This window comes from Oryzias latipes, chromosome 1 (assembly GCF_053564925.1).
Source record: "Oryzias latipes strain Hd-rR chromosome 1, Olatipes_Hd-rR_3.1".
NCBI lineage: Eukaryota > Metazoa > Chordata > Actinopteri > Beloniformes > Adrianichthyidae > Oryzias > Oryzias latipes.
Window position 1 is genome coordinate 23,340,921 of NC_136237.1, and position 22,586 is coordinate 23,363,506.

A 22,586-nucleotide genomic window follows, 5' to 3' on the forward strand; every position below is an offset into this window, starting at 1 on the left:
AACAGTGGGTTTTGGGCCCTTCATCAGTTAAGTGCGATAGGTCATCTTCTTCCAGAAGAGGCCAGTTTCATCCATCATTAAATGATCCGGATGATACCGGTAATCATTCTCCTCAATTATCTTCCTCTGCATTTCAGGATATTTTCCATCCGTTTCTGAGTCCGCTGATGCCATTTTATTATGTAGGGGCACAAACTGAACTGGTAGGTAGCGATTCAGGAACTGCTGAAAATCACTGAGAAATATTTTTTAGTAGCCGGCAAGAAAGCCAACGGGCCGACGTGCTCTTCATCTCCGCTCCCCTCCTGCAACAGCTCCTTCGGACGCAAATGTCTTATAAAAGCGTTTTGAGTTGTGTCTGAGTTTTTGTGATGAACCGGAGTCACGTGACTGAAAAAAAATCAGTGAATCTGTGAAACTGCGAGTATCTAAACACGAATAAGCAGGGGAACACTGTACTGCTAAAAGCTGCTGTCTTTGCGATGCAGCTTCTGTAGTAGATAGTAAACCTCGCCTTAAAACATGACTGAATGATCTCCTGAACTCAGACATGGACAAGTGATTCCTGATGCTTTTGTAGAGTTCTCCAAAATAAATAAACTTGATATCTCAACATCTTCTGTCTTCCATGTATTGTAAAATACATATACAGACAATGCTTCCATGTAGCGATCAGGCTGAAAACTTTAGGCGGTAGCTCTTCCCACACGTGTCTGGAACGTTAAGTTTATCAACACATTTTTGAACAAGCATTCAGCATGAATTTGATGCGCATTGAAAGAGACCCAACTGATGCAAATTTGATGCATATTGATGCAAATTTGAAGCCTAAAACTTAACCCAACATTGGATTTAGATGCAGATTCAAGCTTTCATGACCTGCGTGATTTTGGTCTTTAGACGAAAACTGGAGGAAAGCCTACAGAGGCACAAAATGCCAACCCTACAGAGAAAGAGTAAGATTTAAGACAATTAATAAAAGCATCTCTAGACAGTCAAGAAGGCAGAAAAAAAGGAGAGAAGGTGAGCTTAGCTTTTAATAAAATTTACAAGCTACTATAACATGTTGCTTGTCTGGCCATCATTATACAAAAATTAAAAATTTAAATCTTACCGTTCCCTCCAGTTTTGTATTTACCGTATTTTCCGGACTATAAGTCGCCCTTTTTTCATAGTTTAGCAAGGGGTGCGACTTATACTCCGTAGCGACTTATATTAGAAATAAATTGAAATAAATACATTGTTAACCCTCCTGTTATGTTCATTTGTGAGGAACAGAGATGATGTTCCTGGGTCAATTTGATGTATGAGGTATGTTAAGTGTTAAGAGTATGTTAAGTGACTCAGAGAATCAGCAAACCTTTTTTTACAGTAAGATCTTGAAGGCTAACAACATAATATTCTATTTTCCAATGATTTCATAGATTCAGAAATGCAATAAAAATGACAACTATTTCTACAAATACAGGATGAAAACAGAGTATTAGTTGGCCAATGATGCTTCATGAATAGAATAAATAAATAAGTTTGAGAAAGAATTACTGTGAAATTATGAGATAAACAGTCTGCTATGATTGTGTCATATGAGGTTGTGAAAGTTATTAGTTCTCGGTCTCAGATTTTGTCAAATAAATTTCACGTCAAAATGCGACTTATAGTCCAGTGCGACTTATCTGTGTTTTTTTTCTACTTTATAATGCATTTTTGGGCTGGTGCGACTTATACTCCAGTGCGACTTATAGTCCGGAAAATACGGTATATAATGGAAACCAACAGTGCATACAATTTTATTCACTAAAGTGTCATTTAATAATAGTCTTAAACATTCAACTTTTTTCAAGACTTGTAGAAACATAACACGATGCTATAAGAATGCAACTCATAGCCCATGTAATTTTACATGCAGCTGGCATACAAATAGCAGAGAATAACCAATTCATACTGAAGTCCACCTTTCCAGGAAACCTCTGTTTTGTCGTAACCTCTCTTGAACCGTTTGCTGTTTAATCCCACTCCAATCTTCTCAAGATGGGGGCTGTCTGCATCGATTTCATAATGCGTTATCAGTTTGAGAATTTAATCAAACGTCCTCCTCGCCAATCAAGGCAGCTCATACCTGCTGTAACCCCTTCTCTCACCTGTTTACACATTGTATTGGTAATTTTTAATACCACCTGCAAAACCATATTATCAGGTAAGTAAATTACTGGGTCACAAATGAATTAGACGCTTGGCTGACTGTAACAGCTTTTTTATATTTTGAAGGAAAAGTAGCTTAGTGAAAGTTATGTTTTTTTTCTCTTTAGGGAGAGGGAAGGGAAGAGAAAAGTGCTTGAGAAAATCCCCCACTGACTAGTTTCCTGTGGGTTTATGCAGTGTAATGGATTCCTTTGAGAGAGAACATTGGTGGAAAATGCTGATGCGTGTTGGCCATGTGTGTTTGTGTAAAAGCTGCTATTTTCCATGGCTAACTGAGCCACTGATGAGCTTGCCAGCCGGAGTCTTCCATGATGTGCAAGTAAACCTTCAAGAGGATGCGTGTTTCTTCAGTACAGTCACGCAGGATTGGTACAATTAAGAACCACACTCCTGTTAAATGAACACATGTAAACACATCTCGCTCTCTCCATTTTAAGTGTTTTTGATGGAAAGTATGACATTTTGCTTTGCTCCGACGAAGCTTACCCCCAGACGACTGAGAACATGAAGCGAAACAAATTTTGTCATTATTTTTTTCCGATTGTGCAGATAGAATAACATCATCGGAAATCCGCTGACGCTTTTAAACCTCTGCAAACGTACATTTCCCCTGGATATACAAATATTTTTGTTTTGATCTTATCGCCGTTCTTCACAAAACGAAAAAGGGACTTTCTGTGTCTACAGATGTGCTGTCGCAGAGCCACCAAGGACACATTCTATTTTCAAATAGACAGAACGTTTACAGCAAGAGTCTCTTTTGTTTGCCTTTGCTTCGTTTTAACTGGCAAACATGTCAATTAGGCATCTTATATGACTTTGGTATGCTGTCAAACCAAACTACTAGGTCATAATTATCCCTCATGCACTCTTCTCCAGCATCATATTTTTAAGGGGTGGTGCAAGTAATCTAAAATTAGGTCTTATCTTTTCACAGGAAATGAAGGGCCTACAAAGCTATTTTCAGAATCTTTTAGGGATGATGCGCAAGTCAAAATGTTGGGCTAAATGCTGCAAGAGGACTAAGGAAAATCCACCTTAAAAAAATTAATTTATCTAAGAAAAAAATGTAACAAAGAAAATTTAAATTGTCAAGGAACATGACAAAAAAACTCAGCATCTTTTGAAATGCAACAAAACAAACTAATTCTGAAAACAGAAATGTGTGGAAATGAAAGTGGAAACACACAAAGACATTGTGAGGGAACGTTGGCTCGTTTGTGAAATACAATAACCAGACATTTAGGAGAAGACAACAGTGATGAGGAAGCACCACAAAAGCCATTCAACTTTCAGTGTGGTGCTAAAATATCAAACACAGAAGCATTCACAGCCACAGAAGCCTGGAGCGCTCATGAGCCTCCTATTATCTTCTTATACTAACAATGCATATCGTCAGTGAATATGAGCGGATTATAAAAGCAGTGCCAGTCTGTTAGGAAAATCTTGCAAGAACTGTTCACCCACACAAAACTCCCATCTGCTCCAACTTATGATTTTATTGTGTGTGTGTGTTTCAGTGAAATGCATACTGTTTATGTTTGAGTCCTGCTCACTGAGCAATAATTGCCAAGCGTGTCTTGTAGCCTGAGGTCAGAGCTCGTATACTGTAGTGTTCCTGCACGTATGTTAGGCGGGGATGCTGAGAACGCTTGATTTGACTGAAGTCACTGAGGATCAGGCTCTAGATCTTCTGGGGCATCATTGTCTGTCTTCCTGCCTGACTTGGCTGTTAACCACCTCTGGGCTGCACCACTGATCTCTGTAATTGTCTCCGTCTCTTCAAAGAGAGCTAAGAGTTGGTTTGATCCGAGCTGTTTACTTTTACAACCCCTATAGCCCCGCTCTCTAAAGAAGAGAGCGATCAGCCACTTCAGGCATGAGCTAGCATATTATAGCACCATTATTGTGCGCAAGCAAGTGTGTGTGAAAGAAAGCATGAGAGCCAGAATGCTGTAGCCTTGAGGTGAGTTAACAGCTCATTGATGTGACATAAGAGGGAAAGGGGTGTAATCTGCATATTCCTATACTTTTGTCCTCAGGTATACACGAGAAAGGAAATTGGGAAACAAAAACCCTGTCTATTGTTCAATGACACATAATTACAGGTGCTGAGCAAATGATGGCAGACAACTAAAGTGCTGCAATAATGCAATGACCAGAGGAACCCAACATGCAAGATGTTGGCTTTGCTTTTTTAGACTGATAAAAATAGATCTTCATCCACTCTATCTGAATCATCTGTCTTTTGCTGCGCTCATGGACCTTGTCAGAAGAGGGGGGGGGGGGGGGGGAACCACAACCACATTCTGCATTAACTCGACATGATAGTAGTGAGCAGCTGAAAGACAAGCTTTGCAAGTGCAAAGTTTATGATCGCATGTATCCATCACGTCTGTTAGAAAAAGGAAAAACATTTAAGTGGCTTCACAGATAGATTTACTTTCAGAGCAGTGAAATCTTTGGACCTGCCATCAAATCAAGCTTAGTGACTCAGTGGAGGAAGCCTTGATTTTTATCACAGAGTCTGGCACGGGCTTTGCTATTAAAATTTATGGAGCAAAGCAAGGATGTGGGGAAACCGTACCAGAGGCTGGCTGCAACTTGATGGCAATCTGGATTTCCATTTAATGGTACTTAGGTACATTTTTATCAGTTTTTGAATCATTTTTAGCCCTCTCACTTACAGGCAAAAAGCCTTGATCTGCTTCTACCTGGCAGGGCAGCGGAGACCACATAAAGCGATGAAGTACACAAGGGCAGCAATAGAGGGTGCAAGTTGTGAGGCACAAATGGAGAGGTAGAAAGGCATTCTTGTTTGGGCAAGCATTGACAAGCTGAAAAATGCGTACGTTTGACTGCTGTTTTGTGGCTATTCTTTGCCTCAGCTGGGGCACAGAAACGCAGGTCTTTGAAAAACGCGCACCGTTTGGGGAGAGAAGGCGATATTAACGTGGCTGATACTGCACAGCGTTCATCGTCCATGACTCAGTGGATCTTTCTCAGTAACTGCATGTGACAGAGCTGTTAAAAGACCTCCCCCCGTGGAAAAAGCCAGTTTCTCTTTCAGTGAGTCCTTTACTTTTTGAATTGAATAGTAAAGCCTTTGTTTGTAGTGTTCAATTGGAAAATTATTTTTAGAAAGTGGATTTTGTTTCTAATGAGTAATGAATTTTGTGTTTGTGTGTATGTGTGTATTAAAACACACAAAAACAGCAAACACATAAACAAGTAAAATGTTGTGACTGTTCTTTAAGACGTCTGCATACTTTCAGACTCTTAGAACATCTTTTTTAGTTTGCGTAAATTATAAAACTCTAATTTGGTTTAAAAAGGTCTAAAATTCATATAAAATCGGATTTACAAGCTACTGAACTTATCGAGTAGAAAAATATCCATTGAGACTTCGGTAAAAAATGTGTTTTACATTAAACAATTAGAATAAAATCGGAAAGTATTGATCTTTGCATCACATTATGATTATGTTTCAGTTAAATTCTGGAAAATGTCTTTGTTCCTCCTGTTTCAGCATAACCAGGTATTTCTTTGATATCTTTTTTGTTGTTGTTGGTTATATATTTTTTTTATTGCATACTTTGTTGATGAGATGATTTAAATGTATCTATGGTAGAAAAATATTTTAGTTTTGTTTTCTAAAGACCCAAACTTTGAAGGCAATTCCTGCTCTTTTCTCAGTTTCATGCTGACTCAGTGTTGAGCTTTGCTTTTTGACACATTTGACACTTGTTGTTTAGCTGTCAAAAGTTAAAAACTCTTCAAGAAGTTGAAGACGATGTGACATTGATTAAAAAATGGATTTAGGCCTGAAGCAGAAAAGCATCAAATTACCATGAATAAATTCATATAAAAATACTAAGTTCAAATCAGCATTATTAAACTAAGTGTTACTCAAACGCCTTATCACCCTCCCCTTAGCCCTACACACCCACCCACAAACCTGACTGCTGACACTGTTCATGTATTGATAATGTAGGGTTAGGGTTGGTGTAGATTCATACTTTAAAAAACAGAATATGTGATTAAATTGAGTGTGTTGGGATCTGGATAGTAGTTTCTAAGACTTTTCACACTTACAGATGAACATCATTTCATGAACATCATTTCCATCAATGCGGTGTAGTTCTGCAGAACATCAAGTCTTTGCAAAAGCAAAAACAAGGCAAGAATGAGGCCAGTGCAGAATACTCTGTGCCTATCAGAATGTTTTGAATTTTTAAGCTTACATTCAGCCTGCAGCCTGCCTGTTGTCCCTCTTGTCTTATCTGCTGCCACTCAAAATTTCTCAAAGTTGTCTTGACAGGCCCCTGCTTTGCCCTTTGCTTTTGTCTTCCTTTTCATGCTTTTTTCTGAAATCCATTTCGCTTGTGTACACTTCTAGCTGGTCGTCTGTGGTTTGTTGTTTGTTGTAGGAGTGCTGCAATTCACATTGCATGCGCGTGCAAATTTACCTTGACCCAGTGTGACCCAGAGCTAACAGCAAATCATCATCGAACCCAATTTAAAACATTTTTTATAAGATTTAAATTGTCTAATGATGGTTCATGTACAAATGTTATGAGAGGATGTATCCAGTGGACACACCTGTTGGATTGCGGGGCAAAAGTATTTTCAATTGCTGCCAAGGGAATAAAACCAAACTAGAAGTGGACATTAGAATTTAGTGTAAAGGCCAGGCGCTATTTAGGATTAGGGTAATGGTTAAAGCAGGAAATGCTGTAAAGCTATGTTCACACCGGGCATGTGTTCAAGTATGCGCTGAACGTGAGATTTTGGACGCACTTTTAGTATATTGTGTGCACACTGGTCTGTTGCTTGCTACCTGATACTAGCTCATGTACTCATAGTTAGAAAAGGCTTGGTACAAAATATTGAAGCAGTGAAAATCAAGCAAATCTTGCTCCAGCCTTTTGTCTTTCATAGCTCTATTCCAATATACAAAAGACTTGGTGTCGTATAATTCCAGCCGGGCACAAACTGCAATGAATAATTAATTCTCCATGATTAATTTTCAACCAGTTGGCAATTCTGTGAATTAAAAAAGATGCTACCCATACCCACACATCATTACCAAATCTAAGTCCTTTATTGGTCAAAGTTCAACTGGTTTAAATTTCAATGAACGTTCAATGGCTGCCCATTTTTGTGGAGTCCAAAAACAAACTTAAAAACTTGGCTAGTGATTTGAGTTTTAAAACGGAAGGTCGGAACACACATACACGCATGTTTATATAGACTATTCATTGGAAGTGGCTGCTTGAATGCGTGTTTCCAAGCATGAGACTGTCTCAACGAAGACAGCTCTGCAGATGGTTCTTTATAGGTTGGACAACAAAGACATTAATTTGTAGAGTGAAAGGCCACTGATCTTTGGTTTATCTGGAGTAATTTTTTTCTACTATCAAAAGGTGATTGATGTCAAAGTAAAGAACCATGAAATGAAATCAAAGAGAATGTCATGGACAGCCATTCAAGACCGAGAGCATCAGTTCACCTGGGAAATGTACAGCCTTTACTCTTGTTTAGGGTGAGTGGTTATCTGACAATCCTTGTTGCTTCAGTTACCAGCAACATTTGTTCTTTCAGGTTTACATAGACTAGCCAAGCCGCTGCTGAGAGATTCATGTGGGGTCAATGAAAGACGTGAACTGAACATGGAGCGGTAAATGTGTTTTGCTAGGAGGGCTGCTTAAACGATGCTTTAAGTGGCAATAAAAGAGCGCTGTCTTCGTTCTTTTCATCTGACAGCCAGAAGCCTCTCACACTCTCACTGCACTAAGCAGTTTGTGCTCTCCGTGTTGAATGTGAGACCAATCCCCCCTGGTCTCTGTGCTCTTTTCAGGAACTTGAAATTTTGATTTTCCAAAATATGTCAAAAAATCTTCCACTTCAAAGTATTAAATCTGCCTCAAACCAGTGTTCTTGTTTCAAACTTTGAAGGAGCTTTGATCTGGGATTCTTCGTGCATGCAAAACATCTGTCCTCCTCGAGACGGATACTAATTCTTACTGTAAGCTCAAATTCAGGGTGTTGGCAGGGGAGGACGGAGAAAAAGGGGGACAAAACACATCGGTAATCGTCAAAACACACAAAATGGAGCAGCTACTTAAAAATTGCACATGGAACTGGCAACATCATAGACTACATGGATTCCTCTGCACAGTGGGAAGAGATCTTCGCCAATTTTTTTTTGGCAGTGGTGAGCTCATGACTGCCACTTGGCACCCAGATCATCAATCACCCTAATAAAGCCACAAGTCCTTTCTTTCTAATGTAACCTCTTTTATTAAGGAATACTAACTTGTCACTACTGTCACTCCAGAACTGCTTAATTTGATCTGTGAGCTTCCACATGTTAAGTGTCGTGGCGACAGAATGCATGTGAGCTGAGGCAGGTCTTTCCCTTTGTGCTGTGTTGTGTGACTGCACAGGGTGATAAGGGCCGGGGTGACACAGATCTTTTGTTCTGCCAGAAATGCTCACCCCTATGTGGCAGCACAAGTAAATGAAACCCTGTTTAATCCATGGTTTAGAAAGCTCAGCTGTGTGTCGATGGTGTTTTTGTGAAGGCTTGCCATGTTTCTGTGCCCGTTAGATTTTTTTCTGCGCCTGTTTGCTTGCTTTACCGGCTCCCTGTAACAGCTGCGTGCATCTGTGAATATTTAATTTCAATTGCATTTGAAGGGCAGGTGTCTCACGAAGCAGCTTGTGTGATCCTCAAGTGGGCTATTGCCTCTTTTGAAGTATTTATCTGTGTACACACGCCTACATACGCAGTTTTGCAGCGTGTGGTCGAATTTCTTGTTAACTCAAGTGACCATATGAAGAGTTTCTTTTCCTGTCAGCTGTCTGAGTCACAGGCTGCAGACACATCTTTGCATGCTTATTTCCCTCACTCCTCTTCTCTTTGTTGCTATCTTGGTTCTGTACGCATTAATTGTCTGTCTTCCTTCCTTTTCTGCCTGTTCCTTTTCTATGTTGTGCCCCCCACAACCCCTCCCCGCCTCCCTGCATTTGTCTGCTTCCTTCCTCCTCACTTGTGACTCCCTCCTCTTCCTCCTCTCTTTCTCGCTTGTCGTCACGTCAGCCACAGCAACAACAGCAGCAGCAGTAGCAGCAGCAGCAGCTCACCCCAACCACTTTCCAGCCAAAGCTAAGGGCTGCAGTGTGTACATTTCTAGGCGTGCGTCTGTGTACTTGTGCACTTGCGTTGCATGAATCAGCCAGTGTGCACGCTGCTCCTTACAGAGCAAATTAGACATGCATATAGAGAACCGTGAACTGGAGACTGAGGGAAGGGATGTGAATGGACCGTCCTGGAGCTCATTGAGAGGACCTTGGAAGACATAACATCACTTCTTATCCTCTCTGTTTTATGCGTTTTAGCCTCGCTCTTATTTTCTGCCAGTCTCTCCTCAACTCTGCTGCTGCTGCCTTGCTGTTTTGCTGGCTTCAAACACTCGGATCCTGAGACATAACTGTAAGTGGACTTCTTCGTGTGTTTGTGTGTGTGCAACAAGATGCGCACATTTTGTGTCCATGACACCGTTTCTAATGTTCTTCTCATTATGGGCATAATTTGTTCCTGGCTGCACGACATGACATCTTTGATGACTTAATTAGGCCAATTTGTAGAGCCATGTTTGCGGGGAGCGGGAAGTGCAATCATGTAGACATGACTGACCTCTGCGGTAAAGATCTGTGAGGAACATAGCAGTTGATTATACACAAGATGCCACAGTGGCTGTTTCTATAAAGTGAAACGCTGACTGAAGGTCCTCCCATTCAGGTGACAGATAAGAAGAAAGGGAATGATTGAGAGAGTGTCAGTGTGTGTCACTCAGTCACCTCTGGCTGGAGAAAATCAATAGCTCTACAGGCTGAGTTGGTCCATTTACCTCTGCCAAAAGATGAGCAGACACCTCAGATCTCCATAGTTCATAGAAGACAACTTTGACTCCGCTGCCTTTTAACTCTGCATGCTCCTTCATTATTGTCATTTTTATGTACTTTTGATCTCTTGTGTGTGCTTTTCAAAGCTCGTCTGGGAACACATTAGTCAAAACTTTTACTTTGGAAAATCCAGGGAAAAAAGGAATTGAGATCAAAAGTTTGTTTTGTGGCTCGTGCGCAACACCACTTATTGAAGAAGTCAAGAAAAGAGTTGTAAAGACGGAGTGATTAAAAAAGAGGAAGTAAGTTTAAGATCGGAACAGAGGGAGACCATCATAATGAATCCTTCGTGATCCTGGAAGAGCATCATTTGTCTTCTTTTCCCGCTCCTTCTCCTCCTCTTGCCACCATCTTTCCCTCATTTTCTCTAGTATTGCTACTTTGATCCCACACAAGAGCGTGGTCTCTAGAGCTTCATTACTTTTAAAGCCTTCATCGTGAGGGTCCATAAAAAGATGCTAAGAAATGGATTTCTGAGACCATTTACCAGACTTTCTGTCCTTGCTTTAAAGTAATGGCTACAAAGCGGCATAATGCTCCTTCACGGACTGTAATGGCCTCTGAGCCTTCTGCTGTGGGTTATCAGGACAAACTGGCTGTCATACGTCAGCTCTGAAGAATCTGACGTTGTGCATATTAAGCGGCGCCTGCTGGGCATTCACCCCCTGTTTAATTCATGAGGACATTTCTTTCTGCTGCAAGAACTTGTAACTTAATGTAGGGTTTGTGTGCTTTAGAAAATTTTAGCTTTTGAAACCTTTGAGGACAGGTTGAAGGATTGTTGCTGGTCATGCACCACATGTTATGGTCTGCATCCTTTTTCTGTGGTTTTCATCTTGATTTATGCAGGACAGAACGTTTTGTCGTAACATTTTGCCTCTGTCTTCAAGGCGTTTGTGAGCAGGACGAGGCAGATGAAGACATTTCTTCGAAAAAGGGCAACATACTGGTTGCCCTTTTTTTAATCTGATACAGGAGACTGCAGCGAGATCTAAAAGAGGTGATGTGAGGGGGCAGTGCAGCATTTGGTAGAGGGCGGAGGCGACATGGGAAAGTGTAGCCCAATGATGAAATAATTAAACAGAGGTAAATGAGGGGAAATACTACTCCCAGTCAGTGACTCTCCCCTTGTGAGGACTGCAGCTGCTGCTGTGCTGAAGGTTTTAATAAACAGTATTACACATTCTACAGAGTATATGAATATATGTGATGACAGATTGAAAAGAAATGCTTCCTTTTGGCATGAAGGGTGATCTTTCTTTAGGGCCAGCTGTCAAAGAACTATTTTTCCATTTTAGGAACTTTGTTGCTCATGTGACACTTTTCATATGACTGCTGTGTCATAAAGGAACCCCAAGAGATGCACACACGCTAGGACATATACTGAAAGTCTTTAACAAAATAAAAGGGGTGTAATGGAAAATTTTTAACAATTTGATTCATATCATATTTGTAGATGCTGATACAATTTAAAGTTGATTCATTCCTTGTATTTCATGCAGGATAATCAAGTGTTAATTAATATGTGTACGAAACAAGTAAACAAGAGGTAATGACCATAAGCCCATTCACATTTTAGTTTCCTAAAGTTCAGCTCACTGCTGTTTTTAAACATCAAAATAATAACAGATCATTATTAGAACATTCTACTTCACTGTATGGTCACAGATCTTTGCTAAATTCAAGCTGTTTCCACACATTGGACTGGAATGATGGTTGATCATTTTTTGTTGTCATCACATGTGTGTGTTGTCCGTGTGATGATACTTGGTTGCGTTTACATTACATGTATTTTAAATAAACCTACTGTGTCTCAATACAATCGATATTTTTCAAGATAAATTATAATCGATTTATTTCATTTTGAAACAATTTTATAATGGTTTAGGTCAATTCAATTCACAACTAGCCTCAGATAGATACAGTAAATCTGGTTGAATCATCGATGAAGTTGATTAAGCTTTGCACTTCTACAAAATAAATGTAATTAAGAACTTTTTTTTTAATGTGGTTAGAACCAGTACTGTTAAATTAAAATCTTATTTTTGATTGATAAACATGAAATAATTAATGTTTTTGAATTGTTTGATTTAGTTTTTAACGTTATCTCTGCTGGTTTTTTTTGGGGTTACTGTGCCACGTCTTTTTTCTTTTTTGAGATATGTTTGGAGTCATATATGATTGTTTGAGTTAAAAAAAAATAATCAGCATCTTCAGATTGCAAGTCTTTCTGTGCAATCTAAACATTATGCAATGAATCATAGGTTATGAGCTGTGTGTTGCCTCTTTCTAAAATAAAAAAAAAACAATCTTGTGGTGGTCCTGCATAACACCTAAAGCCCATTTGTATTCAGTGGACAAAATAAATACATTGTTCTGTTTTCATCTAGAGAAGCAGAAAAAGACTTTGACAGTCGTGAAACCTGACACAGATAGCTATAAAGGGGAAATAGTTTTATTCTGTATCTTCATTGTGGCATTTGATGCAGCAGGTTAGGAAGGCTGATGAAAAGCATCTCATTTCGGTAGATGAAAGACTTGAACTTCTATGTTCTTCAGAATCAATTTGAGTCGTATTTTGATGAAATCCACCAATGCGGCTTTACAGCATTGTTTGTTGCACTCCATGTCCTTGGCATGATTACAAGCCCTTAAGGCACTGGAGGCCATCAGCAGTGTTTCTTGCAGGTGCAATGCTTTCATGTGCATGATTCTGGGCTTACCCTTGAGAGAATGGGAGTGTTGGTTTCCCACAAATGTAGATCACCTCATTGCTTTATTGATGGCCTTGTCCCTTACTTCTCTCCCCATGACCTAGTTCTCGTGCGCTGACGCCGCTTGTTCATATCGTGCCTGCAGGAAGCACATGTTGTCAGAGACGCAAGAAAGTAGAGACTGTCACACATCAGGATGAATACATGTTTTGGACAGCTCTGAATTTTACAGTTCAATGTTTTTTTCAAATAATCCAATTGATACTTTACTTTTTACATTTCTTCAAAATCTGCACACAATGCGTGGAATGAGAACAGTTCCTTTCACAGCTTTGTTTCTAACTTTTTCAGTATTCTGAAGCATGGTTTTCATTGCATCTTCCTCTCCTTACAGGGCAGCTTGCTGGGTAGTGCCACATTTTCAGTTGGAGATCTGCTGAGAACTAAAGATGAACAACTGACCTTAAATCTCAGGTAAGAGCTTATCCGTGGCATACCCGTGGTTTTCTGTTGGAATTATATTTAGACCTTAAACTCCAAAGAACTAGACTTTGCAGGGGGCCTCAAACGTGGCCTAAACTGTGAAAAAACGGTTGTTTCATTGTAGGGGCAACAGCAGGAATGCTGCAGAGGCTTCCAGTTTGATTTGCTTCAGAGATATTGTGGTGATTGGCTCCATCTTTTGTTGTAGATTGAAGAAATAAATGTGTTTTCTGTAACAGCCTTAGCACTGCATTGAATCTGCTTAGTTACAAACGAGGCGTTTAAGGTATAGCTTTGAAACAGACAACTTTAAGATGCTTTAGGAACACTTTTGTCCAAATAGTTTCTTCCCAAAACATTTTAACCTTTATAGTAATAAAAGGTTCTATGTCAGCCTCTGCCTTAAATAGGTAATACATATTGGTAGGATTTTTGTGTCTCACAAAAATATAATGTATTTAAAATGTGAACAGGAAGAGCTAATCTTGTGTTGCAGGATCTACTCTTATAGAGTTTTTGTACACACTTTATTTTTGACGGTATAAATTCTGAGATCTGCTGCATTTGAAGCAGGGGGAAGTGTTTAATTCTGACCAATCCAAGGTGCAAACTATGCCTTTCTAAAGTGCTGGTAATAAACCTTAACACCTGGCTGTATTTGAATTTATTGTTTTTTTCTTCTTCTGTTGATTCAAATGGTTTCTGTGGATTCTGAAGTAAATTTGTAGTGAACAAAAAATGAACAATTCTTCTGAGCTAGTAGCATGTTAGCCTAAACTAAACATGAAAACAAATATTTCTGTGCTAATGCACCGCATGCTATAGTTATATTTGAAAAGAAACTCTCTTCAGTAATATTTATTTTTGTTTGTTTGCTTCTCTTTATTTATTTTTTTCTTAAATACTTTTCATTTTCTGTCTGTGACTCCAAATAACTGACCGTGACTGTGTCCAGGAGTTTAGCTTCCGTAAAAGTAATGACACCTGCGTATTTGTACAGTGTTCACCCCAAGCTTTATTTACAAAAGCAGTCCAAGCATTCTTCTGCTGTCTCATTGGGGTCTCATTTTGTCATAAGTCTTTTTTTTCCCCTAAGACAACATGAAGGTCTGGCATAGTACTTGTAGCCCTGACATATTTTCATATGATAAATGAAAAAGGCTTTCTAAAATTCAAAGTTTCAGATTGCTTCTGTACTCTGAAATGGCTGTTATTATCCTGTCTTTATAAAGTATTATACTGAACATGAATGCAGTTGCTCAGATACAATCTTTTAAAAAGCTGTGAGGTGAAATCTCAAAAGTAGAAGGAAAAATCAGTTTTTCAATTCTTATTATGAATTTGTTTCAGAAATTGTTGGCTATTCTCCAGTCTTTTTTGTCATATTGGTACCAGAATAGGTTTTAATCTATATTCACAGGGGGGCAAACTGGAATCAAAAGCAAAAGTGGTTTAACAGCAGGAAGTGAGGGGGGAACGAGGAAAGAAAATCCTCATTGTTCTCAAAATACGTAGTTTAAATGCAGCATTGTAGATTTCATATTTAGTGATTTTTTTGTCATAATTAGAGATCCATCAAATGACATGATATGCTTTTAATGTGTTTGAAACTGAATGAAAGTGGAGAGTTCACATTTGAGGATGTTTGCATACTCCATTTTACAATAGTAAAGTGTGCAGAACATGCTCGAATTTGTATTTTCTTTTAATTTATTACAGTACACTATATAAAAAACAAAAATCAAATATATCATCTAATTGTGCTACATCTATCCATAGAGACTTTTTTAAATCCTCAAAATAATTGAATCCTTTAAATGGCAAACTAGATTAATGTAAAGACCCACTTCAATCATCTTTTGATCTATTCTAAAATTGTTCCCAGTGGTCTTTTAATTAGGATTGTGCAGTTTTTAGCCGAATTAAAAAAAACCTGCGTATGTTTTCTAGGACATGTTTCCTGCAGAGCGGCAGTATTTCATTAGAAATTCACCTCAGAGTTGTAGGCGGGACTGTTGGGGGAGAGTAAGCCTTCCGCCTTTTCCTATCATCCCTTTATTTACGGTATCTCCGGCTAGCTTACAACCCTTCACAAGTCCAACCTAACATTACAGAAGCAACAAAAATGGCGAGCAAAATATCGTCCCTATCCATTTTGAGCCAGATGCCAGCACAGACGAAGAAATCAAAGACGTAAATGGATCTATTTGTCTGTAAGTGGATGCATTATAATGGAGCGGAGCATGGCCCTGCGACAGTAGCAGCTACATCACTGCAACAAGTTTTTTTCAAATGGTATGGATTAGTCTGCTCCTGATTCACAACGATTAAAAAGAAACAAAAAGAAAAGCCTCATAAATGTAATGCTAAGCTTAATTTTCTTTATATATTTCCTCCGTAATGAGAAAAATGACACAAGAACATGTTAAAAAACACAATTTTCATTTGAGTTGGTCTTTAAATTGAAACAATGTTGCATTGAAAGTGTCATCTGATTTTTGTCATTGTTAGCCTTGAATGTGGAAATGGAGGGACTTGTGGCCTTAAACCATTACAAGATGTTATTTATGATTAGTCTCTTTTGATAAATCAATAGAGAACTGAATTCTTCTGTTTTCCTAAGATTGAACTAATATTCAACAGTACTTAAAAGAAACAGATAAAAGGTCAATTTTAAAACTGAGGAGTGTCCAGAAACATTAAATTCTTATAGGTTTTTAGTTTGTCTTAGTGTTACTTTTGCAAAGAAATCTGAAGAAATTTGCATGCACAGAAACTACAAGAACACACACATTTTATGCTGCGTTTGACAAGCTGTCTCCTGTGTGTCACTGGAGCTTGAATGAATTACACTGACAGTGAATCATGCATAACACACAGTGACACACCAAAGATATGGTCTGGATTTGATACGCTGTTTGTTTGGTGGCTCATTCAGGGACCAAACATTTGAATGATGAGCAGCTTTACATGACTCTGTATGATTCACTCTGGGCTTTTTGACCTATGGAAGAGTCAGTGACTCACAGTCCAAATTAGTTCTGCTGGCCAAGCAGCACAGAAACTGCAGCACTGACATGGGCAGAAACGCAATTCTTTCTGCCCAAACAGATGCTTCATTTTAATACAATGCCCTAATCCCCACTCAGGCAGTTCCTGCAGAAAGTCAGTTAATTTGAGCTGCTTCACTCAGCAGACAGAATGCACTACTTCTTTATCTCCAGGAGGCCAGGATTGATTCTCTTCAGCGACTCTCCAAACCAATATGGCTTTGCCTAGCTTCTTCTTATAAGCTCTTCATTTACATACCGCTCAGTGTGTGTGTAGAGGAAATTGGTGTTTGGCCAGCAACACACTGAGCATCCTTTCTTCCTACTTTGACCCTTTGGTGATGTTTGCTGGGCTGCAGGGCTCAATCCTACATTTCTGTGAGTTCTTTGCATTTCAGCAGCTCCCTCAGGTCTCACACTTGCTTTCATGGAAGGCCTTTTAGCATGTTTGTCATAGATTGTTTTTGTTTCTTGCGAGACAACACCAGTTTGATTTGGGTCACTTTTGTGAGGAATCCTGACAGTTTGGGGACAAATTCACAGCACTGTCGGGTGACTGTATGTTTTGTAGTCACCAAAGGCAACAGAAATGATAATCAAATTTTTTTCCCTACAAGACACAATATGCTAGTCAATTTTACACTGAGCAACAGTATTGTGTGATCCACTGGCATCAAAATGAATTGAAAGTATGATTTAATAAGGCACAAAAACTCTGATCTAAAACAGAATTTTATGCCACTCTTGGATTCTTTATACACCAGTTTTTTTCTCAGAAATAGTTTTTTCAACCAGAAGAAAAGCACAGACACTTGGTTTGGGCAGACCTGTTTAACAGCAAGATATTCATGCTGCAATGGCTTCATTCACACATCTCTATTCAATATTCCATGGTGATTCTATCTGCAAACTTTATTTACTCTACTTTCTGTATAAACTCTTCCCTCCTGAATTCCCAGTTCTTGCACTTTACTTCTGAAAACATAGCTCAATATATTCTGGCATCCAGCAGCAGGAAATAATAATTTCTGTGTAAGTGGAGTCTGAGGAGAGACCCAGCTGCAGTTTGGCCTTATTGCCTTTCTCCCTGCTGTCACTGATCAGTGCAGTATTAAGACAAAGAGAGCAAATCCCATTGATTTTGTTGATTTCTACTGTCTCCCAATCTATTTGATGAATATGTTTGCAAAAGAGAATTTTGCAGAGGTGATTGCATAGCAAATAACTGAATAAAAAATTCCACTCTGGAATTCTTTTTTTCTGCCCTTTTTCACTTAAAACTTTTGAGAGTATCCAGTAAAGTCTCGCTTTAATCTTTCTCCTTTGTGTTTACTTTGCAGCCGCTGTCTTTGCGGTAAAACTTACTTAATACTGAAACACTTGTTAATCTGTTATTTTAGAAACCATCGAATATATTTTTTGGACTATGAATCGCTCTGGAAGACAAAAAAAATCATATGTAAAGCGCACTATAATAATAACAGATATTTCATCTTAAAAGGTCAATTGTAATAACGGAATAGATAACAATAAAAGACTAAATATGCACGTGTTACTGTTGTAACACAATGAAACAGGAATCTAGTGCATTAGTACAACATATGAACAATCATTCAGATAACCACGACATAAAGAACATGCTAACAAGTCAACTAAACTCTTTATGTCACTTCAAATCCCTAAATCCATTTAATTCTTTATCCTCTGTGTCATTTTGGAAAAATTCTGCTAAGCCCGGCGTGTAACTGAGCGGCGCTTCTTCTGCGTTGCTGTCAGTGTACTGAAACATGCACCTTTAGCGCCCTCTAGCAGTTGTTGCTATTTATTTTCAGAAAATCCCATAAAAGTTGCACCTGAGTAAGTTGCGCCCAACTATGCAATAAAATCTGATAATTCAACTCTCTTTTTAAAATCTGTCTGAGTTTTATCTCTTAAATTTTTATTCAAGAATATGTTATTAATATTTTTCCTGTATCACAGCAGTAATTAGTTTCAAATACGTAAACACTTCATGCCTTCAAAAAATGAAATATTTATTGTGTGGTGGGAAAATACTCTGCTGTTTATGTTTGTTTTTATAGGGATTTTTACTAAAACTTTAAAAATCGCAGAGATTTAAATGCTGTGGCCGATATAAAGGGAAAATGAAAAAAATAAAACCTCCCCACAATCACCTGCATACATAACCAGAAATATTTTTACCGATTGAGCTTTGATCTTTGCTGATCTGACAGATCGTTTGTTATTTCACACAGAACAAGCGGCTCCTTGGTTTTCTAAAGCACAGTGGGACCCACCTGTAGCTTTTTTCATCTAAAAAAGGATCACTGTGGATATTATGTTCTCCCTCATTCTGCATAGACACACACACACACACATGCTCAACCATTGCAGCAATAAGACTATAGGCCACATTTGTAATTTTTGAGCTACAGTGCCTTGCGAAAGTATTCAGCCCCCTTGAACTTTTCAAGTTTTTGCCACATTTCAGTCTGCAAACATAAAAAGATATAAAACTGCAATTTTTGTGAAGAATCAACAACAAGTGGGACACAATTATGAAGTGGAATGAAATTTATTGGATGATTCAAACTTTTTTGACAAATAGAAAACTGAAACATTGGGTGTGCAAAATTATTCAGCCCCTTTACTTTCACTGCAGCAAACTCTCTCCAGATGTTCAGTGAGGATCTCTGAACGATCAAATGTTGACCTAAATGACTAATGATGATAAATAGAATCTATCTGTTTGTAATCAAGTCTCCGTATAAATGCACCTGCTCTGTGATAGTCTCAGAAGTCCATTTGAAGCGCAGAGAGCATCATGAAGAACAAGGAATACTCCAGGCAGGTCTGAGATACTGTTGTGGAGCAGTTTAAAGCTGGATTTGGATACAAAAAGATTTCTCAAGCCTTAAACATCCCAAGAAGCATTGTGCAAGCGATAGTATTGAAATTGAAGCAGTATCAGACCACCGTCTAAACTTTCAGCTCAAACAAGGAGAAGACTGATCAGAGATGCAGCCAAGAGGCCCATGATCCCTCTGGATGAACTGCAAAGAGCTACAGCTGAGGTGGGAGAGTCTGTCCATAAGTCAATAATCAGTGCACAAATCTGGCCTTTATGGAAGAGTGGCAAGAACAAAGCCATTTCTTGGTAAATGGCGTATACTTATAGAGCGCTTTTCTATCTTCTTCAAAGGTCCAAAGTGCTTCACGGTCACAGTCCCATTCACACACTGGTGGCGGCTCCGCTGCCAAACACTGTGTCTTGCTCAAGGGCGGCACATGGGCAGGCAAGGCGGTAATCGAACCCGCAATCTTCCGATCAGAGGTCGACCGCCCTCCCACTGCACCATGGTCGCCCCTTAAAGATATCCATAAAAAGTGTTGTTTTTTTTTTTTTTTCTTAACTTGTCCTGTCCAACAGCTGGGCAGACAGACGAGAGCTGAGGGCCTCTTGTGTTGGACATATTTTGCTTTAACAAGAGGGGTTATTAATCTTCTGACAAACCAAAGGTATGTCTGAATAAACCCCTTTTGTAATTGAGGCCAAACTTTATTAATTTCAATCATGTCTGAAAATCTATGGTGTTGGACCGGACGGAAAAGGAAAGAGGGGAAGAAGAGAGAGGGACGCTAGAGAGAGGGGGGGGTAGGGGGTGATAATAGGAGGGGAAGGGGGATAAGACCATGAAGCAGCATACAGCAACAAGTTTACTGGTTGTTAATCATTATGGTAAGGTTCAAATGTAGTACAAAAAGGGCGGGGCCTGTCCACACACACACTCAAATGTTATAAACACACCTGCTAGCTGCAAAAATGTCCACCTGTCGACATGTACACAAAACAGATAGTGTTCACACGCATACTTATGCCTGATAACCAACTAGTGTGAAATATTTCAGTCATTCAGTCATGCAAGCTATTAGTGCAAAGGTGAGCTAACACCAGTGCTCAGGTGAGGTTTTATGTTCTTCTAAAATGGATGGTGGAACGTGAAAAGAAGGAGGGAGAGTGCCCAGCCATCCCCACCCCAAGACCCCCACCGCAGCAGCAGCGGCAGCGGGAATCCCCCCAACGCCACACGGGAACCGGCAGGGAACAACCGCCGCCCGGGCGACCATAAAAAGTGTTGTTTAAAGTTTGCCACAAGCCACCTGGGAGACACACCAAATATGTAGTAGAAAGTGCTCTGGTCAGATGAAACCAAAATCAACTTTTTGGCAACAATGCAAAACGTCATGTTTGGCATAAAAGCAACACAGCTCATCACCCTGAACACACCATCCCCACTGTCAAACATGGTGGTGGCAGCATCATGGTTTGGGTCTACTTTTTTCGGCAGGGACAAGGAGGATGGTTAGAATTGATAGGAAGGTGGATGGAGCCAAATACAGGACCATTCTGGAAGCAAACCTGATGGAGTCTGGTTTTTATTCCAGAATGTGGGACGGAGATTTGTCTTCCAGCAAGACAATGATCACAAACGTAAAGCAAAATCTACAATGGAATTGTTCACAAATAAACATAACAAGGTGTTAGAATGGCCAAATTAAAGTCCATAACTGAATCCAATCGAGAATCTGTGGAAAGAACTGAAAATTAACAAACGCATTCCATCCAACCACACTGAGCTCTAGCTCAGTGTGGTTGGATGGAATGCGAAATTCCTCAAGGAGGAATGGGCAAAAATTTAATTCTCTCAATGTGCAAAACTGATGGAGACATACCCCAAGTGACTTACAGCTGTAATCACAGCAAATTCTGCGCACCCAATATTAAATGTTAAAAAATTTGAGATATCCATTCAATTTTGTCCCACTTCATGATTGTGTCCCCTTGTTGATTCTTCAGAACAAAAATGCAGTGTTATATATTTATGTTTACAGCCTGAAATCTGGCAAAAGGTTGAAAAGTTCAAGGGGGCCAAATACTTTCGCAAAGGCACTGGATATACACACCGCACATGAGTAGTGCCTTCAAGAACTTGTGAACATAACATCTAGAAACAACTTTTAACATATGGTGTTCGGTCACTACCCAATACCAGTGCATGTACTCACAGATGGAAGAAGCTTGATGCAAAATGTCAAATTGGTGCAAATCATGTGAATCTTGCTCCAGGCTTTCTCTTTCACATCTCTATTCTATAAATGTAAGACTTGGTGTCATGTGTTTCAGGTCGGGCACAAACCACAATTATCAATTTCTCCGTTCAATTTCCAAATAGTAGGCACTTCCGAGTCCGGAAAAAGACTACCCATACGTCACTACCAAATCTGAATCCCTGATTGGTTAAAATTCCACTGGTTTACTTCAACACGCGTTCAAAGTACATATGTAGAGCCAGCATGAACACAGGAGTTTCAAACAAAGAAGCTCAAAACGCGCATCTGCACGCATTTATATAAACTTTTCATTGGAATCAGTCGCTTAAAGGTGTGTTTCAAAGCCAGGTGTACATGTAACATTAAGATACCGCCACACCGGGCATGTGTGGCGGTTTCATAAATGTGGATTCAGCCAGTGGTGTTCATACACCAGATAAGCAGGGAGGGGGTTCTTCTTCTTTTGTTTTTTTTTTACTGGTTACTAGTGCATGTCCATATAGTTGGAAGAGACTTTGTGCAAATTCCACAAATCTTTCTTCAAGCTTCTTTTTCACAGCTCTATTCTGAAATATGGAAGACCTGCTTTCATAAAATTCAGGCCGCTACCTTCACGTCACTACCAACCGGCCACTTGAACCCAAGTTACCATGGCCGGTGTGTATGTACCTTTAGAGTCAACACTCAAAAACTCAATCTGTGTCCTGTACAGTTCCACAGAGTACATTATCAACCAAAAACAAACCCAAAGACACATTTTGTCCTTTTCTCCAACTTGGTTTTTTTATTCTGCTCTATCATTTTCTTGGTCCAACACTGTATTTTCCAGTTTTACACGTGTTATCACTAAAACTCAGCAGCAGAGGCACTCTAACCCAGTTCCACAGCTCAGTGTGAGATTTGATTTGATATGAATTCATATGGTCGTGTCTTTGTGTGTCTGGGAGTATAAGAGATTTTTGCCATGACAAGCCTTCGTTATCACAAGTCACTGCTTCTGCCGCATGGCTTCATGGCTTATTCATCCATTCTCACTGGACCAAGCCCTTTGTAAGTC

The 22,586-nt window shown here is 39.4% G+C and overlaps 1 protein-coding gene across 7 annotated transcripts in view; it reads left to right on the forward strand.

Moving 5' to 3' along the window:
* The window catches only part of LOC144981234 (type II inositol 3,4-bisphosphate 4-phosphatase-like), a 172,038-nt gene that overhangs the window by 58,263 nt on the left and 91,189 nt on the right, over window positions 1-22,586 (forward strand). For 5 of the 7 annotated variants that reach the window (XM_078951946.1, XM_078951951.1, XM_078951942.1 and 2 more), the window contains one exon: window positions 13,279-13,358. In XM_078951946.1, coding sequence (XP_078808072.1) covers window positions 13,279-13,358 — 80 coding nt within the window. Of the gene's footprint in view, window positions 1-5,106; window positions 5,269-9,287; window positions 9,698-13,278; window positions 13,359-22,586 lie in introns of those variants that run through there. The other 2 variants (XM_078951965.1, XM_078951962.1) reach the window with 2 other exon arrangements.